At 44.3% G+C, this 26,535-nt stretch overlaps 1 protein-coding gene across 1 annotated transcript in view; it reads left to right on the plus strand.

Annotated features, from left to right (window-relative positions):
* The first annotated feature begins 9,210 nt into the window (after nt 1-9,210).
* The window catches only part of TRIM67 (tripartite motif containing 67), a 48,222-nt gene continuing 30,897 nt past the window's right edge, over nt 9,211-26,535 (plus strand). The window contains exon 1 of the mRNA XM_032430359.1: nt 9,211-11,262. Coding sequence (XP_032286250.1) covers nt 10,225-11,262 — 1,038 coding nt within the window. The 5' untranslated portion in view covers nt 9,211-10,224. The remainder of the gene's footprint in view (nt 11,263-26,535) is intronic.

The following is a 26,535-nucleotide window of genomic DNA, read 5'->3' on the forward strand; positions in this document are numbered from 1 at the left end:
CAGAAATTGACCCTCAACTCTGTCAACTAATCTTTGACAAAGCAGGAAAGACTATCCAATGGAAAAAAAGATAGTCTCTTCAACAAATGGTGTTGGGAAAATTGGACAGTCACATGTAGAAGAATGAAATTTGACCATTTTCTTTTTTTTTTTTAAGATATTATTTATTTATTTGACAGAGAGACACACAGCGAGAGAGGGAACACAAGCAGGGGCAGTGGGAGAGGGAGAAGCAGGCTTCCCGTGGAGCAGGGAGCCTGATGTGTGGCTCGATCCTAGGACCCTGGGACCATGACCTGAGCCGAAGGCAGATGCTTAATGACTGAGCCACCCAGGCACCCCTTGACCATTTTCTTACACCATACACAAAAATAAACTCAAAATGGATGAAAGACCTAAATGTGAGACAGGAATCCATCAAAATCCTAGAGGAGAACACAGGCAGCAACCTCTCTGCCTTCAGCCACAGCAACTTCTTGCTAGATATGTCTCCAAAGGCAAGGGGAACAAAGGCAATAATGAACTATTGGGACTTTATCAAGATAAAAAGCTTTTGCACAGCAAAGGAAACAGTTGACAAAACCAAAAGACAACCAACAGAATGGGAGAAAATATTTGCAAATTTATCAGATAAAGGCCTAGTATCCAAAAGCTATAAAGAACTTATCAAACTCAACACCCAAGAAACAAATAATCCAGTCAAGAAATGGGCAGAAGACATGAACAGATATTTCTCCAAAGAAGACATACACATGGCCAACAGATACATGAAAAAAATGCTCAACATCACTTAGCATCAGGGAAATACAAATCAAAACCACATTGCAATACCATCTCCCACCAGTCAAAATGGCTAAAATTGACAAGTCAGGAAACAACAGATATTGGAGAGTATGCGGAGAATGGGGAAACTTCTTAAACTGCTGGTGGGAATGCAAGCTGGTGCAGCCACTCTGGAAAACAGTATGGAGGTTCCTCAAAAAGTTAAAAATAGAGTTACCCTATGATCCAGCAGTTGCACTATTTGGTATTTACCCAAAGGATACAAACATAGTGATTCAAAGGGGCACCTACACCCCAATATTTATAGCAGCAATGTCCACAATAACCAAACCATGGAAAGAGCCCAGATGTACATTGACAGATGAACGGATAAAGAAGATGTAGTATATATATACAATGGAATATTACTCAGCCATCAAAAAAAAATGAAATCTTACCATTTGCAACAATGTGTATGGAACTAGAGGGTATTATACTAACTGAAATAAGTCAGTCAGAGAAAGACAATTATCATATGATTTCACTCATATGTAGAATTTAAGAAACAAAACAGAGGATCATAGGGAAAGAGAGGGGAAAAATAAAATAAGATGAAATCAGAGAGGGAGGCAAACCATAAGAGACTTAACTATAGGGAACAGACTGAGGGTTGCTGGAGGGGAGGTGGGTGGAGGAATGGGGTAACTGGGTGATGGGCATTAAGAAGCTCACAGGATGTAATGAGCACTGGGTGTTATATGCAACTGTGGAATCACTAAACTCTACCACTGAAGCTAATAATATACTGTTAATTAATTGAATTTAAATTAAATTTAAAAAAATAAATTAAAAAATAAAATTTCTATCTCTTTTACATGGCCTGGAAGTTCTATGAAGACAGCAATCATATCTGTCTTTTTCACTAAGGGTGCCTGGCACATAGTAGGTACACAAGTATCTTCAAATGGATGATGATATGAAATCAGAAAGTGTGTGTTAAATTTCAGTCCCACCACTTAATGGTCAAGCACACTTGAGTAATTAATGTTTTCCATTTTTTACATTCCCTTCTATAAAGTAGAGTGATCATAATCTCATTTTACAGGAGTTTTGTGATGATTAAAGTGGGGAATATATGAGTAGGGTATGATTCTCATGGCAAACACCTAGGGGAACAAGAAATGTGTAAGTGAATTCAGTTTCTATTTCAGCCACCATTCTGCTGGATGATAGAAATTTATTATCTGTTAGTTGAGTGTTTTCTCAGTCATTTCCAGGCAAATACCCCCACCCCACCCTCCTTATCTCCCTGGGGTTAACTTGAGTTCTGGAGGGCTTTCCACTGTGAGAGCATGTGTCTGTGAAGGGCACTAAGCCTCTAGTCTCATGTAACCATCATCTTCACACACATTGGCATCTACTGACATATCTGATTTCCAGTCTGGCTTCTGGTCATATGGCTCTTGTAGATTCTGACTAAAAGGTTGCTTTAGGTTTGCCAGTTTTCCGGGGGTAGATCTGAGCCATAATAAACCACACAAAAAACATTCTGCTGCTTCTGGAACACTAGTGGGTGCAGGGACCCAGCTGGGATGCCTTGCCTTGTCCGTCTGGACACAACATGTAGCTGTTTCAGCTCTCCTGCCTTTTCATCCATCTGGGCCCTCCATGAAGCTTGTGGCTTCTCAGGCTACTCCTAAAAATTAAAGCTCTGATTCTCTCTGTTTTCAGATCCTCTGATCTACATGAAGGGTCTGTTCTCCCTATCACTTCACATGGTGCCAGTATGGGACAAGCGGTCTGCAGCATCCTCCTATTGACATGCCAACACTCAACTCTCCAGCTCTCCCTCTAATTCTATGTTGTCTTCTCTGAAGGACACTTTTGTTTGTTTGGTTATTGTTTCTCCCTAAAGCAAGAGAAACTGATTCTAACTGATCTTACAGTCTTCTAAAAACTATTGTTTATGACAAATTATGCACAGAGTTATTTCAAGCTCAAAACTTTCTTATACTCAAAGTTTGAGAATTACTCTTTTTCTCTTAAAATACTAGCTTTGCCATGAGTTCAAAACCTTATTTGGAAGTCACAAGCCAAGACTTCAATCTCTTTTTTCTCTCTGGTTCTACCATGACCACCATCCCTTTGAGATGGGTATGGAATTTCAATGAAAGGACTTTGAGATAAAGAGAAATAATTGAAAATAAATTATTAAAAAATATTGAGACTATTTGACTAATGTATCAAAATATCATCCAGTTACACATACATAAAAGATGTGCAAGTATGAGTTGGTCACAATTTCTTTATTTAGCATTGTTTCACTAAAAGCTTTCAAATCAATGCTCTTAAACTTTAATCAATGCATAGTGTCAGCACTTAAAAGTCTCTCTTTGCTTCCTGTTTTTTAAAAAAAAAACCTTGTTCTCTATTTTTAGCAAGTCCATTACTTCTGTGTTTTCTTTGCTCTGTGATATCTGCCTTAGATATTAAGCTCCTCTAGAGCAGAGATTGTATTTTTCCTAAATGCTACATCCATTATCTGAGAGATTGGTTCTGATAGCTCTTCCATCTTCCTTTGTCACTCACACAAGACATGTGGCTCACTTTCCCAACTATCCTCAAATACAGTCCTATATTTGAGCCAAAGTAGCCTACTTTCAGTTCACTTATTACAATATCTGTTGAGAATACAACATATAACATATGTTGGGGGGACAGGAAAGTATAAGAGTAATAATACCTAACATTTGTTGAACACTACATACTGCCCACTCTTCTTAATGTTTTACATGTGTTACTTCACTAAGTTGTCCCAATTCTTTGAGGGATATACTGTTACTATCTCCACCTACAGCCAAGGAATCCAAGTCGCCAAGATTAAGCATCTTGCCAAAAATTTCCCAGCTACAACCAGGATTCCAACCCATGTAGTCCAGCTCCAAAGCCCTTACTTCCAATATCTGTACTGCCTCAAAACTCAGAAGGTTTGTCAAATTTCTCTTAAAACCTGAGGGATCCTTAGGTGGAAATAAGTCAAAATATGATTGAAATTAAGAAGCTACAGTCTGCCTAAGTGTATAGTGACTTCCCTGTCATAAAGGAATGCTTCTGGCTGCGGATTGGATGGTGACATGGTTTGAGTCATCTCTAGCACTTTGCCACACAGAAGATGCCCTGCCCGATGGCCTATATGTTGTCTTCCCTTCGTGGTATATCCTTTCTGGGGAGACGGGTGAATAAAGCTATGAGGTTGAAAGCACTTCTGCACAATGGTCCACAACTTCTTCTCTGATTTTTCTTATTCCTACCAATTGACCAACTTGTTTACAAACTTTGAGGGTTGGCTCTTTGTTTTATTATGGGAGACAGACTTATAGACACTACCAAGTACATTCTAACAGCCCACTGATTTCCTGTCTAAAAGAATATTGAGTGGAGAAAATAAGGACATCATGCAACCATGACTTCTGCTGTGGTCAGGCAGAGGAAGCATGGAGCCCAACAAAGGGAAGTCAATGGCCCATTCGTGTTGGTGGTTAGGGTGAGAGCAAAGGGAGAGGTGAAGCTTAAGAGGTCAAGCTATGGGTAGAAAACAGCATCTAAGAATTAAAAGAGCAAAAACAAAGAGTAGTCAAGGCTATTATTCAATAAAAACAGGTTGAAAGCAGAAAAATGTCAACATCCAGATGGAGTTGACTGAAGTATCCGACTAAATAAGGGCATTACCTTAATCACTTGAATAAGCAGATGGGTCAACCCAATCTTGTCTTTTTTAACTCTTTTCTGAGTGCCTATCTTTTCTGAAAGGAAAGAAGGACATCATAATATCACGAAGGCAGAGGGTATTTCATGTAAACTAAAGGTAGGAGTGTAGCTGGGTCTCAGAAACATGCAAGGTTGTGGGACCCTCAGAAGACCCTCTTTCTTTACTGTCTCTGCATTTCAGCCTGATTCTTCACTCTCTGCTTCTTTTGCTTTTTCTAAGATCACAACAGCTCATTAACTTTGATTTTAAAGGCCCATCCCATCTGGATTCTTTCTCTGGATTCCAATTCTACATTCTAGGAAGAGAAGATTCTAACTGACCCAGCCTGGTCAGGTGACTGCCCTTGGACTAAACAATTGTGCCTAGGTTTGGGATCAAGTTGAATTAGCATGACTGATGAGAATCTGCCATGTAAGCCAGAGCCCATCCTTCATTTTCATCATCTCCCAGGCCAGTCTATGTTGCTGTAAGGATCAGATTAGATACTATATATGAAAGGATGCTATGAAAATGTAAAATACTATTACAATTTTCATGACTGAAATTTGTAACCATGGGGAAATATTTGAAATTGCTTTTATGGTAATAATACTAGTTTCCATGCAGTATGAAGATACTCTGGATATATAAAGAGCCCTGTAAATTGGAGTCAATTTGTTTCATCTGATATTTTATTCCAAACCCTTTTGCTTGCAAAGGATGCAGCGAGAGAAAGATGGCCTTTCCGAGACCATCCTTATCTGTAGAGAAGAGTCTCGACATTGGAGGAGGTGTGGGGCAATCATTATTTGGTACTCAAAAGGTTAGAAGACTGTTAAGCACCAGTCTGAAAGGGAAAGTGGCTGGATTTTAAGATTCCTCTATAGGATCTGTCTTCTGGAGAAGAAGCCAGTTTTATGGCCTGGAGAGGATGCTTTGTGTTGCTAGCGGTAATTGTTCCTCATTAACTTTGCCACAAAGCAGCTTTGGTGCTCTGTGCATAGCAGTGGATGTGGCCGCTTTTTTCTAGTTAAATTCAAACTACTTTAGACCATATGGTTCCTGGGCTATAGATTTTTATTAAATTTCCTGAATCGTCCTACACTGTAAAAAAACAAACAAACAAAAACTTAAAAGAAAAATATCAGGGCCCCTGGGTGGCTCAGTTGGTTAAGCGACTGCCTTTGGCTCAGGTCATGATCCTGGAGTCCCTGGATCGAGTCCCACATCGGGCTCCCTGCTCGGCAGGGAGTCTGCTTCTCCCTCTGACCCTCCCCCCTCTCATGTGCTCTCTCTCTCATTCTCTCTCTCTCAAATAAATAAATAAAATCTTTAAAAAATAAAAAAAAGAAAAAAAAGAAAAAAAGAAAAATATCATGGTTTCATCTAAAAATTTCAAGGATTCTTATGCTTAAAATACAGCATCTATTTTTAGTTGATAAAGCCTTAAATACCTTTCTATTTCATACTGGAAATTCAAAGGACAAAACAGATTGATTATGTTACTTGTAACTTGCTGTGTTAGTTTGAGTAAGTTACTCAACTTATTTGTACTTTTTTGGGAGGAGAGGCAACTTATCCTGCCTCTGGAGTGTTTCTGGGACACTTAAGCATAAAAACCATCCTGGAGGGGTGAGTCAGTTAAGCATCTGACTCTTGATTTTGGCTCAGGTCATGATCTCAGGGTCCTGAGATCGAGCCTCCCACGTCCAGCTCTACGCTCAGTCTGCTTGTCCCTCTCCCTCTGCTCCTACCCCCACTCATGCTCTCTTTCTCTAAAATACATAAAATCTTAAAAAGAAAAAATCCTGGAGCACAAAGAAACTCATGGCAGAATATTTTTCTCTGCCTTGATGACAGTGCATTTTAGAGTTTTAATTACTAATGTGCTGTTCCAATGTGTCCAAATGCTTCTCTTTTAGAAGAAACGGGGCTATGGGAAATGGAGTACTTAGGATGACACTAGAGAGATTTATGTTCATAACCAGGAATTAAATATGGGGCCATCTTTCTGAGATCCATAAGTAGTTTAGAATAGAGACGGAGATGACCAAAGGAAAGAGAAGCACATAGAAATAATTAAACACTAAGATGATCAGAAGTAAAGGATATTAAGAAAATTGCTGCATTGCTAAAAAACAAAATTCAACTGAGTAAATTTTAAAAATCTTATTGTGAAGTCATACTAGATTAAAAAAAAATGGGTTGGTTATTACAAGGTGACTTTCTCTAGGGGATGACAAGGCTCTTTAGGCAGATTACCTAGTGAGTGCTAATCAGGCGATTTCTGATTGACTGGTTCCAGACTCCATTTCTAGGAGAGCCAAAATTGTAATTAAGTTAAGTCTCAGTTCGGTGAGTCACTTAGCATAAGTGACTCCATTTTGGGCCTGTTGTCTTTAACAGCACATGCACACATAGACACACACACACACACAAGAACAAAAAGAAAATAACCTATTTGAACCTGAGATTTAAAAGGAGAAAATTTCCATGTGGATCTGTTGATACCTTCTGCAGGAAAGAAAGGAAGATTTCCACTAGAGCTATAATTTTCTACACCTATGGCATGTGGCAAAGTTGGGACGGAAAGAGAGCTTTTTATAGGCAATGTTGACAATCGTTAGTAGTTATGGTTCTATACAGTGAAATGTTGGAACTGGCTGTGGAACCTCAGATCATACAAAGCCGCTGTAGAATACCAATCTCCCAAGTGAGCAATGCCTTAGCAACAGTGCAGTACAAGGCTAAGCTGATAGATCGTGGAATTGAGGTGGTGGGGATGGAGGGCATGAGAGAAATGCATAGGTGTACAATTCTGATGTATTAGATGAGCTTCCTCCCCAAGGAAACAAAATCATGCTCAGCCTGAGTGACAGAGTTATTGGAATTGTAGGTCCTCTGTACAGGGAAAGATTTATATACCCCTCCAGCAGCCCTCCCCATGCCCCTAAGCAGTTTACCTTAGTCTGAAAATGACAAAGAGTGGGTCTCAGGTTTATGACTGCTTAGTGGGGGAGGAGGCTGTTTACAATAGAACCAGAGGTTCTTACTTTCCTTGCAGTCACCAGGAGGCTGGGCTGGGCTGGGCTGGACTGAGAGATCACAATGTTAAAATGACAAGAAATACATCTTCGAGTGCATTCAATCATAGACCTACCTATACTCATGCCAGGCATCCAGGACCTGATACTGTAGCAACTTTCTTGAAGGCTTATCAAAGCGTTGCAGGCAGGATCCAGCTCATTAAGACTTTATCTATAGAAGGCGGATTAGGACAGGCTTGTCACCATCTTCCACCTGGGGATACTTGATACCTGGTTAAATAATTGTTCTAAGCCCCCTATAGCTGAAGGGAAGTCACGTCAGGTCTCTTAACCTCCGCGGGGCTCTATCTGGCACGAGGTTGACCTGCCTGCTCTTCAACCTTAAGACAAACTGGAGCCAGGCTGCTCAATACAAAACCGAACTGAAGAGTCATTGGATGTTAAAGCCGGAAGTAGGCTATGCAATTTGTATTTAGGATTACTTCATTTAGTTCGCATACATAATTTGACTCATTTGACAGATGCAAGATCAGAGACTAGGAAAGCGAAAGCAAGCTGCTCAGGGTGAGGAGACTGCTCAGTAAAGGAGCTGGCAATCCCAAAGTTCGGGGCCGGGCCTTACAGACTACTGTCAGGAGAGCATCGCCACCCCTCTCCCCCAGAGGTCTACCTGCGAGGGATCCTTGTCCCTTAGACACCAAGCCGTAGTCAGGGCTGCAGCCTTTTCCTGCTGTAACCCGCCAGCCAGAGCAGCCCCCTCACCCGGTGACTAGCAAATGCTGAGACTCCACGCATTGCTCTGTGGCGCCTATCTTGTCTTTGTTTGGAGTACTGGAAAATCTGAGAACGGGGGAGGGAGGCGTGACTTCAATATTCATATCATTTCTAAACAAACGATTTCCTAATTTGTGGCTGTTTCATGCCTGGTGACACTTCTGTAGGCAGAGCCTGCCGCGCGGCGAGCCCTTCCTTCTGCCTATCCCCACCCACCGAGCCCTCGGCCTCCCCCCACCATCCTTCCTTCGGCAGCTGAGAGAGAACAGCGGAGCAGACGAAACAGCCAGGGCCGCGGGTGGGAGGCTGTTCCCGTAGCCCGTGGCTGGCGTGGAGATTTCCCCATTCATAAAACGAACACCTCTGCTCCCTGACTTCCCGCCGGCCCCAAACCGCCCCATCCGCAGCAGGGTAGGACTGGGTCCCGGTGCCCTGTTCCAAGGGCCAACGGGCCTAAACTGGCGCGTTTTCGCGTTTCGCCAGGGAGTCCCATTTTAGAAATCCTACCTTGTGTCCTCACTCAGACTGTATGGACGACTGGCATCGACCGCGGATGAGAACTCTTGGTTGAAACCAAGAGAGAAAATGGCTTGTGGTTCAATCCGTAAATAAAACCTCACCCTTTGGCTTCAGGTTGTCCGACATTTTGTGACTTGCATTTTTTGCTCTGTCATAGATTCGGGAAGCGACTGTCAAACCATGCTACCTATCCATTTGTAAACAACTGGCTTTTTAGGTCCCCTTCTTTTATGGTGGTGGGTGGGGGCGCGGGAGTGGGCACGGGGGAAGATGGCAGGGGCGGGGCAGGGCGTTGTACTAATTCAAGATGCAATCTCCATCCAAATAATAGATTATTATTAACCACGATCCTCTCTACGAAACCCTTAAAATTGCCCCTTGACTCCCCTAGCAGCAAAAGGCGAGCCCTTATTCGCTGAGCTGACGCCTCCTCGGCTTCCCCCGCCCCCCACTACTCTCCGCTCTGGAAATTACAACTCCTCAGCACGCCGCGCGGGGAGGAGGCGGCGGCGGCGGCGGGAGGGAGGCGGGGAGGGGATTCCCGAGCCAGCCGGGCACTCGCCCTCCGCCCGCCGGCTGCAGCGTCGCGCGACCAAGGTCAGAGGCGCCGCAGGCGCGGCAGCAGCGAACCAAGGCAGCGGGTCAGTCCTTGCCGCGGAGAAAAAGCCCCAGGGCGCATTTGGTTCGCACCAGCAGCCACCGGGGAGGGCGGCGAGCGGAGGTCTCGGAGCCAGCCGGGCCCTGCCAAGACAGTCGCTGGAGCTGCGACCCTGCACGCCAGGTGGCGGCCGCTCAGTCCGCGCGCGAGGCGCGGCGGCTCCACCTCAGGCTCTGGGCGCTGTCCGTCGCCTCGTGGTGCTGAACCCAGCCCCACGGCCAAGGGGCCTGCTCACCCGCCTTCTCACCTACTGATCGCTCTGATTGGGGCGGGGCCGGAGCAAAAGGGAGCCCTTGAGCAGCTGCCCACTGGAGACGAGGGGTTGAAACCGAACAGCCAGGGAACGGCAGCCCGGCCGCTGGTCCTGATGTGCAGAGGAGACGCGCGCTGCAGCCAGCGGCGGCGCTAGTGCTGATTCATCACCTAGAGCGCCTCACAGGCCATCGAGAGGGCAGCCGACTGGCTCCGGACCCTGGCCGCAGGTTGAAGCCGCTGGCGCAGGAGCCTCGCGGGCAGGAGGTGAGGACCCTCCCCCTTCTCTTGCCCCCAGCGGTCCTAGGGCGGTGGCCCCAGGACAGAGAGAGGGGCGTGCCCCCGGGCTGTGAAGTGGCCATGCCTGTGTAATGCCCTCGCTTGCAGCCTCTCCGGTGCTAACCACGCTTGGTCCCCTCCGCCTGTCTCCGGAGCTGTGAGCAGCTCGGCCTGCCCGCGCCGCGATGGAGGAGGAGCTGAAGTGCCCCGTGTGCGGCTCCCTGTTTCGGGAGCCCATCATCTTGCCCTGTTCCCACAACGTCTGCCTTCCTTGCGCTCGCACCATCGCCGTGCAGACACCGGACGGTGAGCAGCACCTGCCCCAGCCGCTTCTGCACTCCCGGGGCTCGGGACTACCCGCCGGCGCCGGCGCGGCGCCCCCTCTGGACCACGACGCTGCGGCGGGGCCGGCCTGCAGCGGCGCGAGCGGGAGCGCAGCCGGCGGCCTGGGCGGCGGTGCGGGAGGTGGCGGGGACCACGCGGACAAGCTGAGCTTGTACAGTGAGACAGACAGCGGTTATGGTTCCTACACCCCCAGCCTCAAGTCCCCCAACGGGGTTCGCGTGCTGCCCATGGTGCCTGCACCGCCTGGCTCTTCGGCCGCCGCGGCCCGGGGTGCCGCCTGCTCCTCGCTGTCCTCGTCCTCCTCAAGCTCCATCACGTGCCCGCAGTGCCACCGCAGCGCGTCCCTGGACCACCGAGGCCTGCGCGGCTTCCAGCGCAACCGGCTGCTCGAGGCCATCGTGCAACGGTACCAACAGGGCCGCGGGGCCGTGCACGGGGCGTCCGCAGCCGCTGCAGTGGCCATCTGCCAGTTGTGCGACCGCACCCCGCCGGAGCCGGCCGCCACGCTGTGCGAGCAGTGCGACGTGCTCTACTGCGCTGCCTGCCAGCTCAAATGCCATCCATCCCGAGGACCCTTCGCTAAGCATCGCTTGGTGCAGCCGCCGCCGCCGCCCGCGCCCGCCGAGGCCGCCTCAGCATCCCCAGGCGCGGCCCAGGGCGCCCCCAGCGGAGGCGGCGGCTGCAAGAGCCCGGGGGGCGCCGGAGCGGCGGGGGGCAGCTCGGGCCGCAAGTTCCCTACGTGCCCCGAACACGAAATGGAGAACTACAGCATGTACTGCGTGAGCTGCCGAACCCCGGTGTGCTACCTGTGCCTGGAGGAGGGCCGTCACGGCAAGCACGAGGTGAAGCCGCTGGGAGCCATGTGGAAGCAGCACAAGGTGAGCGCAGGCTGGGCAGGGCGCGGGGGCACAGGTGCAAAGAAGAGGGTGTGAGAAGGGTGCCTGGCCTTTTCCCTGGAGAGTTGGCAGAAGGCAGGAATTACTTCATTCATTCATTCATTCGTTCATTCCCTCCTCAGTCATTTGACAAATGCTGAAATGAATCCAGTGCTCTGAACGGGGTGTTGGGAATGGGAAGGGCATGCAAAGATGACTTACTCGGCCCCTCCCCCCTGAGATCGTATGATTCTATACAAAGGGCACCCAGAATGCAGAAGCAGGGCTTTTTCATTCCCAAAGTTGACTTACAAATTATCCTGAGGGCCCTTCCGGATTTATGGCATCGAGGGCCCCCTTCCTCCGTGGAAAAAGATTTTTTAAGTGCAAGTGTTCCCACCCACCTGTGGGAAAATGTCCGATGCCTCCTCGCGCTTGGTTCATCTTCCCTGAAGGCAAGAAGGTTACTATCCCAGCCCTCAGTGAAAGGACACACTATTTCCTACAGAGCAGAATTCCCCTCAGCTTTCAGAGCAGAAATTTGCCTACTCTCTTAAAGCGTCTCCAGCCCTTTCTACCCCCAGAATGCCTCTCAGCCTAGAGGGAAGATATAATTCCTCGTGGGCCTTATTTGAGAATTTGGGTGTGTGCCCTTTTAAGAAGGGAGCATCATTTTCCCCCAGAGACTTTCTCTTGCTGGGACTCTGCCACTCATGGCAGCGGGAATGTGGGGACCCTGCCAATCAAGTCATACTTTCCTCTGCAGGCTGCTGTAAGCCTTCTTCCCCAGTGACTTGCCTGGGGCTGCCACCTCCCAAGTGAAAATGGAACAGCCTCTAAGTGCCAACTCGTGGCTATCAGTGTGTCCTCAGTACCTGACCCTCGGAGGGAGAATCCTCAAAATCAGGTCAAATCCTTGTTCAGGTCCCCAGGCGAGAGTGGGGTCAGTTCTTCTAATGAACATTCACCTTAATTTTCTATCCAAAGGCCAAGCCACACAACTGGACTCTTTGGCACCTGAGGTCAGTGATTCTGGCCTGACAGAGTTAGAGTCCCTTGTTTGATGACCCCAACTACATCGGCAAATTTGGACACTTATCATTCAATAACCTCTTTCCAGTAAACTCTCACTCCCCAAAGAGGTAGAAGGTCTCCAAATGGCCCAACATGAACTATGTATTCTGCTTGAGGAGGAAAGACATAAGCAATTTGCCATGGTTACCTTGTATCATCCAACTGGAAATGGACAAAAAAGGTAACATAGATGAGAAGAGAAGGGACTAATCTTTCCTATTATAGATTTGTTGTATTCAGTTACTATATAATTTCATCTGCTACAATGTGTGTGCTATTATTGTAATTTAACATTTTCAAATCAGAAAATCAGAAAAGAAATGGGGAAAACATTAGACATCCACCTTGGAGTGGGAAATTTGCAGAAGAGACATCATTTCACAAATAAAGAAAGTGATCAGTTGCCAAGACAGGAAGTGTAGGTTTACATTCAGATTTCACAAGCTGTTACCTTTCACAGCCTAGAGGCCAGAACTAGTTCTAGGTGTTTCCACATAAATCTTTAGACTCAGTGGAGAGTGGAAACCAACATGAATTGAGATGAGCATGCAATCTTAAAAGATACTAAGACTCTGGCCAGGAAAAGTGAGTTGGATAATGAGCTATGGTTTCAAGAACGAAGATTATGCAGGAAAAAAATCATTGGTCATCCTTCCCTTGGTACCCACAGCACTTTTTGAACATTTCTATCCTCAACCAACAATGCAAAGTTATGAGGAAATATTGTAAGCACGTGTGATATTTGCTCAACCAAGTGGGAAAGTTATCTGTGGGAAACAGGACTATGCAGAATCTGGTGTCTCAATTTTATACTCATTGCCACAGCTTCAGGGAACTAAGACATCCTCCCAAATCCAGAAGGAATGATGTAAGATACTTTTCAAGAATGAATAGAAGTTCTTCTGTTATCTTTTAGCAGGTGCTATTTTTCTACAGAAAGGACGATTGTTGAGTGTTTATGAGTGGCTCAACGAGGGGCTAGGGAGCACATGTGGAGTGTTTGGTCTGGTTTTGTGGGCAGGTGTCTAGAACTCCACTGTGAGGGTGGTTACTTTTGAAAGAGAAACTGGAACACTCGATTTCACACTCCCACGGGGACAGTTTAAATTCTTCAGTAAAACTTAAAGCCTCTGTTGTTATTATCCAAAACTCCCAGCAGCCTTGACAAAGCCTTGTGGTACTACCAGAACTAGATTTGGGACAGAAACATTTCCCTAACGCTCCTGTGACTGCAGGAATCTTCATTAAAGCCCTGCTCTAATTCCTCCCAAGCGTGACTGGGGCTTGCCATCTAATTAGTGATTCTTCAGCAAAGAGACTTCTAAGTGACACTGAAATCTATTTGAAAACAAGGTTGATTATCACCTTTTGGAAAATGGTGTAAAAACTTTAGGTTTGGGCTAAACACATTTTTATGTATTTAATTTCTTATTGAAGTATAATTGGCATACGATATTCTATTAGGTTTGCATGTACATCATAGGGATTCAACATTTATATACATTGCAATGTACATATATATACATACCATGATACATCTAATTTTTTTTTTAAAGATTTTATTTATTTATTTGACAGAGAGAGACACAGCGAGAGAGGGAACACAAGCAGGGGGAGTGGGGGAGGGAGAAGCAGGCTTCTGCTGAGCAGGGAGCCCGATGCGGGGCTCGAACCCAGGACCTTGGGACCATGACCTGAGCCGAAGGCAGATGCTTAACGACCGAGCCACCCAGGTGCCCCCATGATACATCTAATTACCATCTGTCCCCATACAAAGTTAATACAATACTATTGACTGTGTTCCCCATGCGCTATACATTATATCCGCTGACTTAGTTATTTTATAACTGACAGCTTGTATCTCTTGGTCCCCTTCACTCATTTCTCACACCCCCCAAACCCCTTCCCCTCTGGCAACCATCCCTCTGCTCTTTGCATCTATGAGTCTGGGTTGTCTTTTGTTTATTTGTTCGTTTTGTTTTTTAGATTCCACTTATAAGTGAAATCATGTGGTATTTGTCTTTCTCTGACTTATTTCACTTAGCATAATACCCTCAAGGTCCATCCATGTTGTCACAAGCGGCAAGATTTCAGTCTTTTTATGGCTGAGTAGTATTCCATTGCTGTGTGTGTGTGTGTGTGTGTGTGTGTGTCTGTGTGTGTGTGTGTACCACATCTTCTTTATCTGTTCGTCTATTGATGGGCCCTTAGGTTGTTTCCATATGTTGGTTATTGTAACACATTTTTAGATAATTCTTCTGGAAAAGGATTAATCATTTCAAAGAACCTCTGATGTGAAAAAACAATATGTTGTGAAAGATAGGACACAGAAGGGGAGCTCTCCAGGAGAGCTTTTGTCTTTTTGCCTTTTGATCATGGAATTCTAATTTTCCTGAAGCCAGGCGGAAAGGATCACTGTGAGCTGTATCTCTCCCCTAGAGTGACACATCACAGAACGTCAACCAGTTCGTCTGTAACTCCTGCTGGGTGCAAATGGTCAACCCTGAATTAAAATGGGTAGAAATTGATTCCTGAACTGAGGTATAAAATGCTGGATAAACCCTTCTTTAGAAGTCTTTGGAGAACCCTGGAAAATAAGAGAGTATTAAAACAAAATCTCCTTGATACCCCAGGATTACTGTTCCTAATGAGTCAGCACTTCACAAGAGCAAAGGAGGTGATGAGGCCTAGAAATCTCAGGGAAAACAGGACATCAGGTACTCTCATGTCTTGAGGGTCTGCCAAAGGGCACTTGGCTTGTCAGCACCATGTTCCTACCTTGTTTTATAAAATGGATAAAGCCTTTAAAGTGGCTCAGATGGTTAAGCGTCTGCCTTCGGCTCAGGTCATGATCCCAGGGTCCTGGGATGGAGCCCTGCATCGGGCTCCCTGCTTGGCGGGGAGCCTGCTTCTCCCTCTCCCTCTACTGTTCCCCCTGCTTGTGCTCTCTCGTTCTCTCTGTCAAATAAATAAATAAAATCTTTAAAAATAAATAAATAAAAGAAATAATATATAAATAAGAAAGGCAGAACATGTAATCATAGGTGAACTATGATCATAAGTACACTTATTTGAATATCGGTAGTACTTTATAGACCAAGTAATAAATACTTGTTAAGAATTAGAATTACAAATGTAGAAATGTAAAAATTAAATATCTCCAAATTCTAATTTGGAGAGGAAAAAAAATTCTAATGTTTTAGGGTTTTCTTGTAGAGTTCTATCATACATTTATTTTGTGTCTTTTTTCTTTAATAATATAATATAAATATCTTTTCTGTCAGTTATTGTACATCATTTGTGATGACTGCATGCCATTCCTTCATAAGGATTTAATATTTTATTTGATCAACTTCTCGGTGCTGGACTTTAGGTTGTTTTCAGTCTTCTGCTGTTATAAACATCTTTCTAGTTAAATCTATGCCTATACTCTTTTTTTTTTCTTCTTAATTATTTCCTTAGGTTAAATTTCTAAATATGGAGATACTATGTGAGAAGATATCTGGCCTTAAGATACTTGCTTAATGTTGCCAAATTGCCTTCCATAAAGTTTATACCTATTTTCTCCCAATAGAAAAATTATGTAAGTAATAAAAAAATTCATGTAGACAGGGACCATGGGGAGTGAAAATAAGATGGATTATCTTGTTTCTAGTAATTACTGTTTCCTATTTTCATCACATTATTGTTATATCTATTTTTTAAAAGAGGATTACAAGTATCTAGATTTTTATATTTTTAACTACTAGTTGGCAATCTGCCTTCTCTCAAAAATTGGTTTGAGCTGAGCAGCTATTGCCCAAGAACCCCTTTTGATTTGAAGGCCTATGAAAAGACCAAGCCTTCAGGGCTTACCCGAGGCACTTTAGGGTGGGGTTGGATGGGGGGGGGGGAAGAGAGTTTGGTAGAGAGAAGTGCTTGGTAAAACCCTTTGGGGAGGTCTGAGTTCTACTATTCTATGGCTGATTGCTGCATACTAGCTGACGATTCTAAGTCCAGTGCTACTGAATGTTGAAATGGATCAGGGTCCTCAGAGCACATGGCATGGAAATATGCTCAATCTGAATGAAAGCCTGGATTTTTGAGAAGTTGACTCTTTTACCAATTCTGAAGTTCTCAGAAATGAAGTATTAGACTGGCTTCTGTTCCATCTGCCCCGGGTTGTCTAAGAACCAACGGCTAATCTGCTTCAACTTCTGGAAACATGAGCTTACTCTGATAACTAACGTCTACCACAGCCTCTCAAACCACCCTCTGTGTTAACATCACCATGTTTTCAAAGCCACCTGGGCTATAGCCCTGCCCCATGCTTGGATTTAATTCCAAGCAGGTCAGTATTCTGGAACAATTATTAGAAAGAACACTTATGTTAACAACCTTTGAAAGATATGCTTTCCTCAGCACTCCACACATTTGGAAAACAGAAAGTGGGTTTCAGAGCAGAAGGCAAAAATCCATAAACTTGAACTGCTTTTACCTTCTTCTTGAAGACTGTTTATAGAGATAGAAGGGTTTAGAATTTGGGAAGACCTTGAAGAATGAGAAAAACCATTACTAGCGGTACATATAGTTCATACTGTACTCGGTGGTGTCGTTCCATGCTTGAGGTATGGTATTTTTAGCCTTCAGTGGGAGGTCCTTTATGTGGATGGATATTCATGGTGATGAGACTTTAGCTGTGGATGTCAACAGTGGGGAGAGTTCTACAGGGGAGCTTATCTCTTCATCTTTGAGACAGACTAGGGAAAGGGTTGACCAACTGTCGCCCACCGTCTTTTTTTGTAAATAAAGTTTTACTGGAACAGAGCCATGCTCATTTGTTTACATATTGCTTATGGCTGCATTTCGCTACAGTGGCTGTTGGAAGAGGTGAGTAGCTTCACCAGAGCTCTGTGGACTGCAAAGCCGAAAATATTTACCACCTGGTCCTCTGTAGGGAAACAGTGTGCTACCTCTAGACTAGGACCTGTGACCACAGTGTGGTCAGCTGAGCAATAGCAACTGCCGTACCCAGGAGCTTGCTGGAAATATAGACTCTTGAGACCTGCCTCGGTCGTAATTATGGACTCGGGATTTGCATGTTAGTGAGATCCCGTATTGACTTGTATGTACTTCAAAATTTGAGAAGCCCTGATAGGGATGCTTTTTGGGGTCCAGGACACTGGGCCCGTCCTTCTAACTGTACAAGTCATCTGAGAAATGTGGTGCCCCCTCAAGCCTGAAGCTGATACTCAATATGTGGACTCAGGGAGTCTGAGCAGATTGAACCAGAGAGCCTTACTTAATTACTCCGGCACTAAACAGAATATTTAGGTTCAGCAAATTCTGTGTGCTGGGAGACAATGCAGTGTTCGAGGATCATGTGGCCCAGAGGAGTGGGAATCTCTGAGGGGTGGAGGTGTGTGCAGAGCTGTCTGGGCCCTTCTGGGCTCCAGCATGGGTGTCTCAGGAGAAGGAAATCCTGGACAAATGCTCTTTGCTGCTTTCCTGGATTGAAGAGAAACAGATTTACTGTTTAAAAATCTCTGGATTTCCTTTTGGTTTGCTACTTAGTTGTTCTATAAAGAAACAAAGAGAGTGCTTTATCCACTCTTTAGCCAGTTTTGAAAGGCCTGCCTAGGGAGTGGTGGAGGTTGGAAGTATCAAAACCATGGAACCTAAAGGGGCAAGGGAGAATCCAGGTGACATTCGAGGGGAGTGGGGGGGTGTGGGGGAGGGTGTGAATTCACTCCTCCCTGCTTGGAATTTCCTCTTGCAAAGCAAAAACTGTGCAGGATTTAAAATTTTTAATTCCTGGAATAGGCTGTTTCCAGCAGACATCATAAATTCCAGCCTCCTCATTTTGCAGATGAGGAACTTGGGGTGCAGGGGCTTGCTGTAGTTGCACAGCGAGGTGTGAAATGATTCTGTAAAAAGATGATCCTTTAAATTTCTTCATTGTACGTTTTGATTAACTATAAAAATGGAATAGAATGTATCTGAACAAAAACAGATGTGTGGAGCATCATCTAAAGAGTAGTACGAATGGAAGAAATATTCTAAAAGGTAGGGACAGAGATTGGGACACAACCCCTCTTTCATTCGACTGTAATGGAGCAGCAGAAAATGGAAGTCAACGGATGAGGAAGAGACAAAGCATCCTGTTTAGAAAAATAGCATAAAAGAGTTTGAGGGCTGGAAGGAATGTAACAGATCACGTAGCACCGCCTTTTCATTTTCCAGGGGGCTCTAGAGGGGATAAGTGGTTTGGAGGAGAGAGAGAGTACGGAATGGTCCAGAAGGGACAGAGATAGGTGAGGTGGGGCTGGTGAACTCAGGAGTGTGGAAGAGGTCTAAATGACAGACACAGCAGACAAGAACATTGGCACCTTCCAGAAGGCTGGGCCTTGGTCACATGTCATTTGAAAAATCTGTTCAGAGAGTACGTAGTTTTTAAAAATGAGGTCAAGGTTGTGTTAGGAAATAGGCAAATATTTGTACAAATATTGTCCAATCTCTCAATCCTTGTTAATAATTTGATTCTGGGTGGCAGTAATAAAACCAGGAAACCAATAAAATATGAATAATCAAATGATAGGCCTCTTAAAGGGAAAAGGGTGGCTTATTATCACTCATTAAATTATGTGTTGTCATATGGTTGGCTTTGCCTATCAGCTGAACGGTGTACCCACATAACTAAAAGTATTCTCTAATACTTAACTATAGATAACTAAAAAGCTGATGGTGTCTTTTGAACGTTAAGTCCTTTTTCTGAGCTTATACTCCTAATGAGTATTTATTCTTCAATTCAACTAATTACTTGTTCAATCAACAAGGAAATCTTGAATGTCTATATCATACCAGGTACCACTCTAAACACTGAGGCCATGGAAGGATGTGTTCCCTTCCCACAAAGAGCAACATAGTCCTAAGAGAAAGGAGATCAACAAGGCACAAATAAATAAATTGGATAATTTCTGATACTGGATGATTTCTTAGTGGATATTGGATAATTTCTGATATTCATTAAGATGGAAGTGAAGTAATGTGATAAAAAGGACTTGGTGGACTCTTTTGGGGGAAGGTTGAAAAAGCGAGACTTAAAAACTGGCCTGTTCAGCTCTGAAGCCCTGTTCAGCTCTGTTCAGCTCTGAAGCCCTGTTCAGCTCTGTTCAGCTCTGAAGACAGCATGTTTCATACAGAAAACAAGAACCAAGAACCAGATGTGGAAGTTGCCCAATGTATTTGTAGGACAGATGGGCCCCTATGTTTGGAGTGTAAAAAAAAAAAAAAAAAAAGATGAATAAGTAGCAAGAGCAGAGAGATAGGCAGGGTGCAGAGGACTCGGAGCATGGCAGGCCACAGGGAACAGGTTGGATTTTATGGTAAATGCAGTGGGAGAGAGCTGGAGGCCTTTAAGCTAGGAAGTGATGTTTATTTATTTTTTTTAAACCATTCTAACTGTCGTTTACAAACCGCATAGTAAGGGGACAAGAGTGGAGGCAGGAAGACCAAGTGGAGGCTATTGGAGTAGTTTGGGCTATAAAGATGGGGACTTGAATTAGGAGAGAGACAGCAGTAATGGAAAGAAGTTTACATGTTCATATCCTGCTTGGGATTCTCTGAGCTTCTTAGATTTGTGGGTGGATATCTTTTATTATTTTTGGAAAATTCTCTTATATTATCTCTTTAGATAATTCCTGTGCTCTGTTCTCTCTCTTTCTTGTCTTTCTGGAATTCCAATTACATATATGTTAGATAGTTTGATATTGTCCTACAGTTCTTAGATGCTCTGGTTCTTTTTTCTTTAATCGTTCTTCTTGTCTCTTCATGTTACAGTTTCAATAATTTCTATTGACCACTCTTCAAGCTCACTGATTCTTTCCTAGGATGTGTCATGTCAACTGATTAGCCCCTTTCCAGATTTTTCTCTGCATTTTCTTAGTTGTCCTGCCCCTTCTCTAGCAGTAGGAAGCTTCAAATAGTTTGGACCAATGACTATTTTCTGCATCTCACCCAGAAAGATAGGGTTTTTCTCTTTTCCCTTTCTCCAGCCACATGGGGTCTTCACCTTGCTCAGAGCGATGGGTTAGAAGGATAGGAGTTGCTGCTTCTCTCTAGTGGCCTAGGATTTTGTTGTGGAAGGGAGAAGGGTCCTCACAGGGCTTCCCTGCAGTGACTGTCACGTTCCTCTTGCAAGCCAACTTCTCGGGTGCAGATGTTGCCCTTTTTTAATCTAACGGTCTCTTTAGATTGTGTAACTAATCAGGTTTCACTTTTCTCTTCAGCTGCTAAAATGTTTAGAGCCAAATATTTGGTGCATGCATAATAGATTTAATTATGTTACAGATTCCAAGACTTATTTCTGGCTTCATTTTGTGTCCCCACCCTTCTCTTTCTCTCTTCCAAGGTATGCGCTATTGAATTCTACTGCCTTAAATACCTTTTGAAATAGATTAATAAAGAAGCAAACAGTGGCCTGCTTTAATAAAACCAAAGAGAACAAGAAACCTCTGGAAAATCTCATTAAGCTAGAACCCTACTTCTGAGCAGTGCTCAGTCACTGTTAAAGAAATGCTGCTTGAAAACATTCAGATCAAGGAATAGGGGCCTTCCCAGTCACTGGGACATGTGACAGCTCCCTTTCAGAGACTCCCAAATGATTGTGCCTGCTCTAGACAATAGGATCATCCACCTTATTTCACATCTTTCATGGGAACATCACCCCATACCATCAGCTTGTTCGGAGGGTGTGATTATTGCCCCTCAAATTGGTTTCCTTTACAAGTATTTGCAGCTTCTCACTGATGAATTTTGTCTTCCTCACAGGGGGCAAATCAGGGCACATTAAAGGCAAGAAAATCCTCCTGGGGGTGATAGTGTCAGGAACTGTGGGAGGTTTGGAATTTTAGCCTATGTACAGCTAACAAAATTCACTTACCACAATTTCATGGATGCAGGTGGAAGACATGAGACTCCCGGGTCAGAAATGAAGAACAATTTATCACTCATAGCAATAGCAGTAGTCAGAGTATCCGCATGTTTGTGCCAGTTTCCTGAGCCCCCATTCACAGTGGGCGGTAATAAGAGGGCCAGACGCTGCTTGCACACATAGTAGGTTGTATCACAAGAGAAGAACCCTGAACTTGGGGACCCCAAATCTTTTATAAAGGGTGGTTAGTGTGGGGTACATAACTCCAGAGGGAGACAGCATCTCTAGCTTCCAAGATTGTTGTCTAGACAAACATTCTTGGAAAGAGTATCCAGAAAAAAGAGCGATCCGTCCCTCATTGGTCAGACTTACAGAAATGAGAGACCCATGGAAAAGTAGCTTCCAATAGTATTAAATCAAAATTGAAATTGTTCCTCGAGTGATTTCTACTTCATGTACATCAGAGGAAGTTACACGGGCCCCTCGGGTTCCCAAAGCTGCTTCTTTCAGTTGAGGTACACAGGCTTCAGAGCCATCTGGGTGAAACTGGCAGGATTCATGCTCTCATCTGCTGTGTTTGGGTTTTGCTGGGTGTCATGATGATGATGGTGGTGGTGGTGGTGATGGTGATAATGGTGTGATCTCTGTGTTGGGGCCCAAATAAAGTATAAGTTAAAGCTGCACTGTTAAGGTAACTTCATTCCTGAGTCTATTTGCATTTCCTCTAGCACACGAAGGACAAACATCATCTCATGGCTCTCTGTATTATCCCATCAAAACATTCCATTGGATAGGCATTCGTTGGACACCTACTGTAATTCACAGGCTGTGCTGGGGGCTGTGGATACATATAAAATAGGCCATATGAGAGCTCACAGCTGACTGGAGGAGAGGGATCATTTTATAACCAACCTAATGTACATAGAACTAATATTAAAAAGTGGAATGAGTGCCATATTTGAAATGTGAATGAACCAGTAAGGGAACAGAGAGGAGAAGGCAGTTAATTCTGCCTAGAGTTTCAGAAGGGGCAGGGGAAAAGAGTAGTGAGGGGAGATTGAAGAGAAGATGATGTTTGAGCTGATGTCTTGAATGATGAGGAGGAGTTTTATCAGTCAAGAAAGAAAGAAGGAACTTAAATGTACAGCAATGTGTGAGGTGTTAGGAGAGATGTTTAAAATCTAGTTCCTACTTTCAAGCAGCTTATTATCCGATAGTAGAGTGCCAGGGATTAACATATATTCACTTGAAGGGGAGGGACATTGAGGAATATGAAGCCATTTCTGATTCTTGTTTTTTTAAAAAGGGATCTTCAATTACCCAGTTTTTAGTATGTGAGACTTACTGAAAACATTGTAGATCTGGAGTGATAAAAAAATGATGTGACAAATGGATTCCAGAAGCCACATTTAAGGGGACGTCTAGCCTGAAAGGTTAAGAAAGATCAGATGTTAGCTTTATTTCAATTTCAATGGAGAACAGGAAGTCTGGCTATATTCCTTTGGAAGATTCTTGTAAATTTTTATCATTTACCCAGGTTGTTATATTTACCCTGTTTGCCAGTAAAACCTGGTAGCAAAAACCTCTGAACATTGCAGCCTGCTTTGCTCAGTTAAGAGGATAAGGGTGGGAAGAGAGGAGACAAAAGAAAAGTGAGAAAGCTAGATGAGAAAAGAGATTCACAGGAGGAAGGAGGCAATGAAAAGGAACAGACCAAAAGGTTGATTAAGAGGATGATTTGGGTTTGGTCCTTAGCTCCAGGCATTAGATAGATGGGAGGGTTCATCTGTCCACTAATGCACAAGAAATAAAGAACAACGCTAGAGCATAAGTAGCTGGTGCTGAAAGCGTATGGAACCAACCCTAAGTAGGGAGTCATACCAACAGAGAAATGAGGGAGGATTGTGAGAAAAGAGGGGAGTTGAGGTGCGTTTCAGACAACAGGAAGAATTTGGAGAGGTGAAAAGGAAGGAGGTGTCCCAACAAAAAGGCAAAGGTTCTTTTCTGTAATGTGACCTTGGAAGGAAAACTCTAAGACCAATTCTCGTCAAACATGATTGTCACAAAGACAATTCTATTATGGTTACCAGTGACTGCAGTTGGCCAGATCCTAACGAAGCAGTTTGGGTTACTAAGTGATAGAGAACCTCACCTGCCTTTGGTCAGCAAATGGTTTTTATACATTGGCAAAGTCAGGATTCTTGTCCCAGGGTTTTGTGCACCTGACATTCTATCCCAGACTTGTTTGGTACCATCCACGCATGATTGGAATTACTGTCTGGTGTCTGGCTTGTCTTCATGTAAACATGGTCTTGACTGTGCCCAATTTCACTTTTCTGCCAACTGAGTCTTCCCAGTCTTTATAGACACTCATTCTAATACTCTAGACAGCTTTAAAAATAAAATCCCATCTTGATTAGACTTTTCTTATTTATACCTATCAATGGTGTCTTGCAGCTAACAGACTTACCAGGTGTCTTTCTTTATTTAACCAACTTTATACATCACATGCATAAATAACACTACACTTTGAAAGTCTTGGCAGCAAGAACTGTGTCTTATTTATCTTTGTATTCACAGTACCCAGCAGAGCAGCCGGCACCTGATAGGCTATGAGAAACATTTATTTCATAAAGGAATGGTGATAACACCAAAATGTATTCTAATAACAATGCCATAAATGACTATTCCAGTGCAGTCTCTATTAATTCATAGTGAATCATGGAACAGACTGATTCATGAAGGGGGTGGGGGGGACATTCCCGCCAATGGCATGGAAAATGAGGGGAGGAGGGATTTTGCATTTTTCCGGGCCCCTGATTGAAAAGAGCCATCCATGCTCATTAGCATGGCCCCCCCCTTATTATATGTGGAAGTGGTATCAGAAACAGTGAGCTGATCTCGTGGCACAACAGAAGCTAGCTGGAAACGTCGGTGTGACTTTCCCCAGATGTTAGCGTTGCTATGTCTTTTTTTCACTAAGTTTTTAAATTTTAATTCCAATATAGTTAACATACAGTGTTATGTTAGTTTCAGGTGTATAGTATAGTGATTCAAGAATTCTATACATCATGTAAGCACTGCTGCGTCTTGTCCAGAGACTAGATTGAGCAGAAGTCTGCTAAAGTGATGTTACTGAAATCTTTAGTGCTGTGGAGGCAGTAGAATGCAGGGAATAAGAAAATTCATTTTAGAGACAACAGTCCTAAAACTCTGTCTTGCCATGGAATGACCTTGTACTAAATGGGATAATGCACTTGAAGAACTTAAGGCAGTGCACACCTCATAGCAGGTGTTCAGTAGGAGAAAGCCACGGTTGCCATCATTGCCTTGGTTATTACTGTGAGGGTCAAGGCCGAGTGTGGTGTGGCAGGGCACCAGGGCAGAGGTCGTGCGCAGGAGTCCTCCTGCGGTAGGGCTGAGAAGCAGCGCCGTCCTTGGATGGGACCACTTCCCACTGTCGCATTAAATGGATGCCTAGAGAGATCCATCCCAGGACCGCCTGCACCAACCGTCTGGTCCCTCACTGGCTGAAGTAATGGGGAGGATGTGAATTGAAATCAAAAGGTCTAGGATGGGTTTGGAGCTCTGTCTGGGTCAGTTTCTGATGCTTCTGCGCCTCAGTTTCCTCCCACTGGAAAGGCTGGTGTGGGACGAAGTGAGAGGAAGTAAGTGAAGGTACCTACTGGACTTTCGAGGCACTCGTTCATTATAGTCCCCGACTTCTCTCCTGACGGTACCAGGACCTTGACCGGCTTCCTTTTAACCTGACACCCCTGTTTATGGTGTGAGACCGACTGTGTGTGATACGATTGCAGGTTGTGGATAGCTCTGCAAGCGTCTGTGGCAGGATAGAAGAGTACACAGAATGTATGTGCTTGCTAGAGCTGCGGAGACAGATGACCACAAATGCGTGGCTTAAAACAGCCACAATGTACCCTTCTCACTCTTCTGGAGGTCAGAAGTCAGAGATCAAGGTGCCCGCAGGGCCACACTCCTTCTGAAGCTTCTAGAGAAGGATGGGTCCCCGGCCTCTCCCCTAGCTTGGGGTGGTTCCTCGGTTTACGGCTGAGAACTCCCATTTTCACATGGCATTCTCCCCATGTGTGTGTGTCACTGTGTCCAAACTTCCCCTTTTTATAAGGACATCAGTCACATCGGATAAGGGCCCACCCTCCTCCATGATGATTTCATTTTAACTTAACCGATTACATCTGCAGTAACCCTAACCCCAAAGAAGTCACATTCTGAGATACTGGAGAGTAGGACTTCCATGTCAGAATTTCTGTGGGACACAGTTCAACCCCTGGCACACAATAACATTCGTAGTCAATCTGGGTGGAGGAATGAAACATAAAAAGAGCTGGCAATTGAAAGGCAAAAGTCCCAAATCCAGGCAGATTAAACCAACCGTTTCCTGAAGCCCTGTGAAAATATTCAGCCACGTTGAATGGCTTTGCTCCTGACGTGGCAGAGACCAGGCTCACTAATGGGTATAGGGGTTTAGATTCCAGTTGTGGGTCAGGGGCAATGAGGTCCTGGGGCAGGGGGTAGGGGGTGCGGTGGGGGTGGCTAGGGGTATTAGGTGACAGCCCTGGACATCTGCAGGGCCCTGAAGACTCTGGGCAAAGAGTAGGAGAAGGATGCAGGAGAGGCAGGTTTCATCCTTACAATTTTTCATCCTTATAACTTTCCCATGAGTCCTCACAATAATCACCAAAAGTATCTATATTGAAAATATTAACCATCCAGCTTTACCATATGAAATGTTACTGCTTAGTTAACTATATTGGAATTAAAATAAAAGTGGCAAAAAATATATATATAGTATTGCTGCATCAGGACATTGTTCTCACATTTAAATGTCCTGAATTAGAAGGTATTTGTGGGAAAGAGCACAGAGCTGTTAGTTTTCAGTTGTAAAATTGCTTAGCAGTTCAGGGTGGAGATTTCAAATGTGATCTTAGTGACATTTTTTTTTTTTTTAACAGAAATAGCCTTATTGTTTTTTCTGATTGTAAAAGAAATAATACTTATTGTTTAAAAATTTCAGACAAGGGGCGCCTGGGTGGCTCAGTCGTTAAGCGTCTGCCTTCAGCTCAGGTCATGATCCCACGGTCCTGGGATCGAGTCCCGCATCGGGCTCCCTGCTCTGCAGGAAGCCTGCTTCTCCCTCCCCCACTCCCCCTGCTTGTATTCCCTCTCTTGCTGTCTCTCTCTCTGTCAAATAAATAAATAAAATCTTTAAAAAAAAAAAATTTCAGACAATACAAAGATGCAAAGAAAAATGT

The sequence above is a fragment of the Phoca vitulina genome, unplaced genomic scaffold (assembly GCF_004348235.1).
Source record: "Phoca vitulina isolate PV1807 unplaced genomic scaffold, GSC_HSeal_1.0 scaffold43, whole genome shotgun sequence".
Classification (NCBI taxonomy): domain Eukaryota; kingdom Metazoa; phylum Chordata; class Mammalia; order Carnivora; family Phocidae; genus Phoca; species Phoca vitulina.